The sequence below is a fragment of the Ixodes scapularis genome, unplaced genomic scaffold (assembly GCF_016920785.2).
Source record: "Ixodes scapularis isolate PalLabHiFi unplaced genomic scaffold, ASM1692078v2 PGA_scaffold28__5_contigs__length_5199819, whole genome shotgun sequence".
NCBI lineage: Eukaryota > Metazoa > Arthropoda > Arachnida > Ixodida > Ixodidae > Ixodes > Ixodes scapularis.
In genome coordinates, this window is record NW_024609855.1 from 2,262,406 (window position 1) to 2,271,797 (window position 9,392).

Sequence of the window (9,392 nt, forward strand, 5' to 3'; positions counted from 1 at the left end):
AAAATTATTATGATCATAAAATTTCAATAAAACTATATTTTGCTAATTTGTGCTTGGTATAATATTTGTTTTACGTTCGTTATTAGTGAAATCTAGCCCCAACTCCAGCAACAATGGTAACATTTTGCTTTCTTTTTTGTGCATGGCAATGCAAAGCGTAACCTGCCGACTGCCGTAGCAAACGTAACCAAGCACTGGCGCTCAGTATCTCAGTGGAACACGTGCGTAAGGAAGTTTGCCTATTTAAGCTCCACATTTATTGGCTGCCAGCCTTCTAAACTCCTGCACACTGAAAGACGGAAGGGCCATGTCATACTGTAAAAGTTTCGGTAAGCACAGTCCCAAGATTCGTGTGGCACGTATCGGCGAGCCTCTCGGGAAAGTCACTCCAATGCCGGGTGCTGATACGGGGCTTTGGAATGAATGAACTCATCTTTCTTTCACATCCAATTTGTCCGGATATTTGTTTCATACCGAGTTTGTGTTCTTCCTATTTTTCCTTCTCGACTTTTAGGAAAAGACCGTGTGATATTCGTCACGAAAGAAGACCACGAAACTCCGAGCACGGTGACTCTACCTGAAGACCCCGAAGACGAGCGCGCCGGTATGAACACACCTTTACATCGTTCATGAAATGCGATGCATGCTGTACCAGAAAACCCAGCATTTCTCGAAACTCCGTGTTTGGACCGATGCAACGGCGCCAGTAGAGCATAATTGTGACGCGCAACCAAACGTTTCCGCTTTCAGAGTGGCGCAAGAGCAGTTCTTCGCGTAACGCTGAATCGCTTTCGTTTATCGCGCGTCACATTGGCAAATGGTCACGCGGTAACCCCTCTTCTTTTTTTGGCACGACAGTTGGTTAGCTTGCAAGTGCTGCGCCGACGCGTCCTTTAATCGGTAAACAGGACGAGGACGATTGAAGACGACGTGTAGTGTGTTCCTGTTTCCGCATGGGCAGCAGCGCTTGGAAACAACACGGTACATGTCGCACCGCTGTGTCACAGTCAGTCCGGTTATACTCGAAAGCGAACAACTCCTACGGGCACACCATTTACTTCCACAAAGGTCTGCTTTTGAGAAATGCCAGGTCACCTGTAAAGTGAGCCCACCCCTCACAAAGAGAGATTATGGAAAGTTGGACCCACTTTACAGCCACGAAATTTAATTGTAAAAAATCTTTGGTCTAGTTGGTTTGTTATTTGACAGTAGAGATATTCAGCGCAGATGCGTGTAGAGCCTTTTATCCAGCATCTTCTCCACACAACTCGGCATTCACCAAACACACTGAAATCACGTCGTCTGCATCGATTGAGCGCAAGGCAGAGGATGACACAAGTGCTGCATCAGCATTTAATTAGGGCACTTGTTTAATCGGTGCTTCACTAACTGAACAGGGGTCTCAACCAATTTGATGCAGCATTCAAATGCTACATAAAAAAAAAAAGTTATTTGTTTGCTGCACACACACAGCTGAAATGAACTGACGGGGGGGAACCATTCAATCTCTTGCCCAGTAGTCAGCATGTGGCATATAAAATAAGAAAGTAAAATTCAGCTTAAAAAAAATATAATAATAATTTTGTGGGTTGTCTACACCTAGTGTATAGTCAGCAGTATGCTTTGACTTGCTAGAAATGCTCAGTGCATTACTAAATTCACGACAGCATTCTGTGCCGGCTGTATACCTTTCCAGTGCTCTTGCCACCATGGTGAAAAATGCCAAGCCACTGGGCTGTGGATCCACGCGCAGTGTCCGATATTCCGAGCTACTGCGCGAGCTCGAGACACGTTCTGCAGCCCAATAGACAAAGATGGCTGTGCACAGAAGGCGTTTATTGAAATGGTCTGTAATGAAATGCAGACTATAAGAATGCACCAAGTAAACACCACCACAAATCGGCCACGGCATTGAATCCTTCCGCATACCCACCAGGAAAGGCTGTAGCCATGACGAACTAAGCGTTGTCAGCACGACGTGTGCCTCGGTAGCGGACTATTTGTGCAACATGGAGGGAATGGTAGTGTGCAGTTATAAAGGTGAGGGAGGAGCTTCTTGCACAGTTTTTTTTACTATAGCATTTGAATGGAGTAAAACAGTCCAAATGTAAGTTTGTATTATTTTCCTAATTCATATTGGGAATGTGGTTTTGAAAGACTCCGCTTTCAATTCATATGTATTAACGATTTTACAGCAGCAAGCAGTGGGTGTTTGGGCCATCAAGATCATGCATGATCTTCTTCGTCCGTTTTGAGTACAGCTATCTTGCAGGGGCATTGGGGACGAAAGCAACATGCTGATAATTTGAACTCCTTTTTTCTTGCTTTTGTCCAGCAATAGACAATGTGATTCTGATAATTGCACCGGGTCTGTCTGGTGATAACAAACAATCTTGAAAAACAAATCCTTGTATAGTGAGCACCTGTAGGTTAATCCACACAGGGTAAAATATCACCTTTAAACATCTAAAATCCAGAAAATACTGTGCAACAGGTTCTGACACCGTCCTCCTTGTAAATCAAAAGTGACACAATAAATGTGGGGCATTCTTTTTTTTTTTTTTTTTTGTAGTTTAGGATATAAGTAGGATTCCATGTTTTTGGAAAAATGTAAAAACGCTCGCCGGTAAAGCTTTCGTTGACTCATATTTATCCTATACACCGACATGCCGCTGCGGTGGTGCTGCTATCGCTGCTATTGGCAAGGCACATGCACAGACGCTCCACTTGACGCAAATCTGGTTCCTACGCACAAACAGTGCCCACAGCTTGTGCCGGAACTGCACATTTGCCCACACCTCGTGTGGGCTTGTTTGTTAACAGCGTGTTGGCATAAACTCAGTTCAGTGTTTCAGTGCAAGAAAAAAAAAAACAGGGTCGACGGTCCAAAGAAAATGTCACCCGTTTTTTTTTTTTTTTTTTTTTTTTTCAAATTTTTATTTATTGAAAGGAGGGTTCCTTGTTTGCATGTTTTGTTCTGGGACATGTGAGTATTGCAAATGGCAAGGGATGCAAAGCCAAATCCAGCTGGAAAACTGTTACTTGTTACAAGCTGTTTATTTTTTTTTTTTAATCTAGCACACTTGCTTCCCGATATTGTTTATTTTTAAGCTATTAAATATTGTAAGTAAGCTTTATTTCCTTAAACAATCACACGTCACCAAAGTAACATATCGGTACAGCTTTTACCACACCATTCAAGTTCCTTTTTTTCTTTTTTTTTTTTTTATCTAATCGGGTACATGGATGTACTATCGGGGAAAAATGAAATGCGAACAGAGGAGCGCGTGGCTCGCGGTACAGGCTGCGCCACCTGGAAGTGAGCCTAGGGGCAAGGGTGCGTGGCCTACTCCGATGTGTTCACGCCCCTCGCTCAGCGCTCCCCAAGCTTCGGCAGCTCGCCTCTCAGTACGCTGCAAGCATCACCGCTATCTTTGCTGGCTCAGCGCGTGCGGTGCGAAGAAGCTCGCCGCGCACGCCGAGCGATCAAAGATAGCGGGGATAGCTTTTAGCGCACTGAGAGGCGCAGTGCCGAAGCTTGGGCAGCGCAGAGCGAAGGGCGTGAACACATCGGAGTAGGCCACGCACCCTCGCCCCTAGGCTCACTTCCAGGCGGCGCAGCCTGTACCGCGAGCCACGCGCTCCTCTGTTCGCATTTCATTTTTCCCCGATAGTACACTGCCCGACACAAGTGGCATTAACATGACATTGACACTCTTATGCCCCTCACTAATCTAGGCTAGCATTTATTAAATTTTAGTGCCCAAGTCGGCAATCAATGTAAGCACTTTAAACTATTTATATCCTTTTATGACTTCCTTTTTTTTTTTTTTTTTCTGAGAAAGTAAAGATAGAAAGCTGGTTATCCCTGCCATATTAAAACAAGAATAACTTGATTTTCTCAGTTAGTTAAAAAGCTTTATTGGCTTTTTTTTTAGAGTTTTGACTTGATTGCAATTGCAATCAAATCAGAATCTGAATTGATTGCAATGGAATGTGACGTAACTGACGAACAAAGCGGAAGGTCCGAACGAAGTGAAAGGATCCGATTTGCTCAGGAGAACACTTTTTGCTCGTGTTCAGCTTTATATGAATCTTTCTTGCCTGATGATTTTTTGAATTAAATAGAAAACAAATGCACATAGACAACATCGAATGATGGTCAAATGGTAAATAAAAACTATTTTTAGAAGTATTTTGCTGGGAAAGGTTTAATTTGAATTGTCATATTAAAAGTGGTCAGATTTATTTTTATTCTCCACCCTGCTAAGATCCCTCAAATCTTTTCATCAAATATTTCTGCAAGCCCTGTTAAATGTTGTCATAAGCTGAATGCCAGTTCGTGTCTGTCTTAATTGTATCTTCTGCAATTACATTTCCTACTGATCAATGACCACAAGCCCAATGAAGGCCCTCATTTAGGCCCCGTGCAAACTTGGTCTTTCTCACTTGTTTGTATTTTTAGACAGTGGAAAGAAGGTTCGTCCCAGTGGGTGTCTATTGTCTCTGCTATAGATGAGGAACTTAGCCAGTGCAGTACTACTGTTAGCCCGGGGGTCTTTCAACGTGCATCATGCAGTAGTGGCACACAAACACATGCCGGTGCAATTTTCATTTACATTGAAACTGGCAGGGGTGAGCATTAAACCCAGGATCCTTGGGTTCTGCAGCGTGAGCTTTTGCTTCACATGTTCAGAGCTGGTGCGCGTCAACACCTGGTCCCCCGGTCTCTCTCAGGTCTGATCCTCGCCAATGGAGACATCAACTGGAACTGTCCGTGCCTGGGAGGCATGGCCACCGGACCTTGTGGACCCGAATTTCGAGAAGCCTTTTCCTGCTTCCACCACAGCACGTCGGAGACCAAAGGCAGCGAATGCTTCGAGCACTTCAGGACCATGCAGGAGTGCATGTCCAAATACCCCACGCTTTATCCCGCGGACGACGACGATGACGAGGACGACCGCAAGGACTCCAAAGAAGGAGACAAGAAGGCCATGGCATCCCTGGAGAGCACAATATCTAAAACAAACACCGGCGCAGTGGCCGATAGAGAAAACGAGCCTAGTAGACAAGAGAAGCAGGTTGTCAGTCAGTGATTCTGGGAGCTAGATAGATAGTATACGTTAGGAGAACCAATTGGTAGGAGGGCCCAACCTCATGTAGGGGTTATTCCAGCTGCCTCACAACACTGTCGATAACAGATCTTAAACGAGTAGGTGGCTTCTGAAGCTGCCAGCTTGGGGTGGGGGGATCGAGAATAGCTGACATTCTGCTCACAACTTATTCCATTTTGCGGTAGTTCTAGTTGGAGAGTTGTAAAGGTGCTACTTACGTCTGGGTGGCATTTGGACAAATAAGCAGTGCAGTTGAGAGATTAGAGGTGGCGTTTTCTAGGTTCAGTCTTGTCGCTTATGTTAGAAGGTCGCAGCTGGAATCCCATGTGTTTGTGGTGCTGGCTCAAGTTGCAGCATTTGTGCCTGAAAACCTTAGGTAGCGAGCGTATTTGGTATCGGAACGCTTCTGCAGAGCTATTGTGCCAAATATCTGTTTTAAGTAGGTTTCATTACGTGCAAGCAGTCGGTTCCATCTCCATCTGGCTTCGGCACATTTTTTGTCATCCAGCAAACTCTGCTTTAATCATGTGCACTTCTAAACAAAGTATGCTGATGGCTGTTTAGTGTCGCACTTTGTGTGCCTAGTCTCCACGAAATAAAGCACTCGCTGTCTATAAGGGGCAATATTTTCTAGATCCGACATTTCTTCACCTCAGATTTTGCTACACCAAACTACCTTTGAATATGAAAGCACTAACTGTCCATGGAACGAACCGGCATTCTCAGCTTTTGAAGCCACACCAAATGGCACCTAAATTTTCCCGTCTAATGGAGCAAAGCCTGTAGTCTGTAGCAGCGAATTGATGGATAAATTCCTATTGGCTTCGTGCCACACGTCCCCCATGGCTCGCGCTTGGCGGCCGTTCTCGTGTGATGCGCTGCTGGGGCTGCGGCCGCTTCTGCTCCTCTCGGCGCCGAGAAACATGGTCGCGCCTGAGGCATCTATATCGTCGGCAGCCATAACCTCGGCAGTAGCGAAACGTGGCCGTCCACGCCAGTGCACCGCAGACAAACTAAGGGCGCGGAAGAACAACACTCGTGCTTTCGCATTCACAACTCGTACGAACTGCTCAGGTGTCCTCGGAATTTTCTTTTAGAACACCATCTTCAGATGGTTCTCCCAAAGGAACAACTTTCTAGAGCATCCCTGCATTGTCCTGCATTTGTTTTAATGTGCATTTCAGTGCAAACCCTTCCAGACAAGGAAGCAATTTCTTTAAAGTATAATAAATGCCTGGTGGGTTTTTTTGCTGCATGCTGTAAAAGTTACTGATAAGTGTCATGTTTGCAGCATTCAGTTGTAAATCACAGAGCCGTGTATAGAGAGAGTGTCTGGTCAATGGGAGGCACGGGCAGAGCCAGGGCATGTACCAGACAGTGTTGCCAGGTGGTCCCACCAAAAAACCGCCAAACGACTGGGAGGTATAGTTTAAATATAGCCAAAGCCGTAAAAGAAATTTAGCCCAAAATAGCCAAAGACTAAAAACAATCGGTTTTAAGCCTTATATTGATGATTTCTCACACTCGTACAATACACGTTACAATCTTTGTTTCAACCCTCAGATACACCTGCTTTTGTGTACATTATGTTACTTGTGAATTTGTCAAGAAAAGCTTCGATAGAATGAAAATCCCTACAAAACTGGACCTTCCTTCGTAGGTTTTCAGAAGTACAAAACACACAGACAGCTTTATTGTGAAGCCCGGGAGGTATGATCATACAGTAAAAGAACAAAATATGGACGCAGAACAGTCGGAGCACTATGCATTTCAAACCAGAACCCTAATATCTGAGGTTCTTACGATATCCCACCCGTCTCTTTTTCTTCGTGAAGAATATTGGTGTCACCCATTCATGTTCACGCTATTTTTAATTGTGTGTCCTTTCTTAAGGTGGACAACGACTGGAAGGTAGTCAATTGTTTCGCGGTAAAACTGCGGACATCTCATCTTTACACACTTGGGTGCCTAAAAATTCTCACAATGGGCGCCAAAGCAGCATTTGGAGAGTTCAGTCTACGTCCGGGCAGAGCCATATGCATCCGGGTTGAAGGCACGCTACCGGGCCTCAGGTCATAGTGCAATCTGTTTGGCTTGCTCCACTGCACTGTAGGGAGACCGCGTGAACTCTGCAAGCATTGCTTCACTGCGCATTGTGAAAACCCCGAAGTTTGTAGAAGTTTGAAGCCTTTCTCCTTCCTCTCGACTAGCCAAAAGAGAAGCAATTTTTTTTCGAAACTGATTAAAAGTTTGAAAATTAACTAGCCGAACCTCAAAGTTCGGCGTCAAACTCGAGGTTCGACAAAAGTTCGCCGCATTCTTAAAAATAGCCCAAAATAGCCACATAGCCAAACACAAAATTTTGACGCCAACTAGAAAAAAATGTAGCCCAATTTGGCTATATATAGCCAAATCTGGCAACACTGGTACCAGACACAGAAAGAGAGCTTGACATGCTCTCTTGGCCAACCAGAAGCCGAAAAGAATCCCCTAGCGGTGGTAGCGAGAAACAGTTTTAATCATAGGTATATGTTGGTATATGGTTTTTATAAGCGCGTAAGAGTGAAAAGTAGTTACCAACGTTACTAAAACACTCAGTTGGGAAACTGCCATAGAGCCTTGTCTCAAAAAGCGACCCCGATCTGTCCTCGAAAACCGAGCTAATGACGAGCACAACGCCGCCATTTGTCCCGCAGCGGCCGCTCGAGGAACTGTACGGTACTTCTATTTTGGCTTTAATCGGCCATTTTGGAGCCTAAACAGATACAGCGGAAGAGGTTACAGGGGTGCCACCCCCGGCGGACGTGTCGCGACTTACTACCGAAGTTAAAATGCACCTAGGTCGGGACGCGCTACCTGAAGGCACCGCTGAGGCATGGTTGTATAAAAACAATATTAATTGTGCCGCAAAACCCTGCAACCTAAAGATTTTAAAAACATAACGCACCCATCATTCGACACTAAACTCCAATAAATTTCATACAAAAAGAGTCTTTTCGGTTTGTTTTGACGCAAAAACATGCTTTCTAAAAGCTCAAGGTGACCACAGTACAGACAAATGATAAAGAGTGGCGCTGTTGTCGTATTTAGCTCGGTCTAGGTGCACGCCAGCGGCCCAAGTTTCGACGGCAAGTTTCCCAACTGAGTGTTCTAGTAACGTTGGTAGCTACCCTTCATGGTTAAACACAGGGTGCATGTGATGTTCCGCTCTAACTCTAGTTTACTCGGACAGAGTGTGATTGCTTGGACTGCAGATTCCCGGCCCTCGGCGCCTGGCATACGGATTACGTCCAACGTTCCGCTAGTCGCACTCTTCCACCATGATTTTGGATGACCGTGATTGAAACATCACGTGCACCATATTTTCAGTCACCGAGAGTTACTACGACGCACTTATTAATTTCGTTTCTCATGACCACCGCCAGGGTATTATTTCCGGCTTCTGGTTGGCCACATTCGTATCTGTGAAGACGCCCTGGAACACGCCGAGCTCACTTTCGGCCAATGGCACCTCCTCATTTGCCTCCTACACTTCCCAACAAATGGCCAAACTCTCTACATATACAGCTCTGGTAAATCAGAACTAGCATTCTATGTATGGAATTCATGGATTAATGGATGATATTGGCTATGCTCTTTGTAACGGGCAGTAGCTTGTGCCACCTAGCCTAAAAAATGCTTTCCTTGCCCACTTAAATACCGAATTTCTTTCCCTCTACATACCTGCAACTACAACTGGGCCGGGGGAATGAACCACCAGGATGACCTTTGGGGGATCGGGGAAATGCAAAATAAAAAAGAAAACGCACCCCTGTCTTCTCCTCCTGGCGAGGGACTCGTCAATTTTCCTCTAGTCAACCTTTGTTGGGGTTCTTTCCAAAACCCGGACTCGCCGAGACACAGGGCCGAGACTTTGGGCCAGAGCCACGCGGGAGAGTCCCAATTTTCCTCTGTCCTCCCTGCCTCCAGTTGTGCTAGTTGCTTTTATCAATTTCAGCTTTCCTTAAGATCCTTGCACCAATGCTCTAACCCCCCTTCGTTAGCTAAACCCTTTAATAATTCACCTGTCCATCTTCTCCACCATAACCCAGGGCCCCCTCTATGTCTGTTCCTCCCCTCGGGGAGGTCAGGTTTAAACCTCTTGCACCTCAAAAACAGGTGTTCCTTAGTTTCGCTCTCCATTCCACATATGCAACAAACTATATCTATAGCAGGGGTGGCCAAACCGCGGCTCGTGAGCCGCATGCGGCTCTTTGCTGGTCCAAGTGCGGCTCGCGG

The 9,392-nt window shown here is 45.5% G+C and overlaps 1 protein-coding gene across 1 annotated transcript; it reads left to right on the forward strand.

The window, feature by feature from the left end:
* The first annotated feature begins 155 nt into the window (after window positions 1-155).
* On the forward strand, window positions 156-5,728 carry LOC121836325 (mitochondrial intermembrane space import and assembly protein 40-like). Its single transcript, XM_042291182.1, has 3 exons — window positions 156-329; window positions 515-604; window positions 4,738-5,728. Exons 1-3 carry the CDS (start codon window positions 308-310, stop codon window positions 5,094-5,096), a joined length of 471 nt encoding a protein of 156 aa, XP_042147116.1. The 5' UTR covers window positions 156-307; the 3' UTR covers window positions 5,097-5,728.
* Window positions 5,729-9,392: the final 3,664 nt, after the last annotated feature.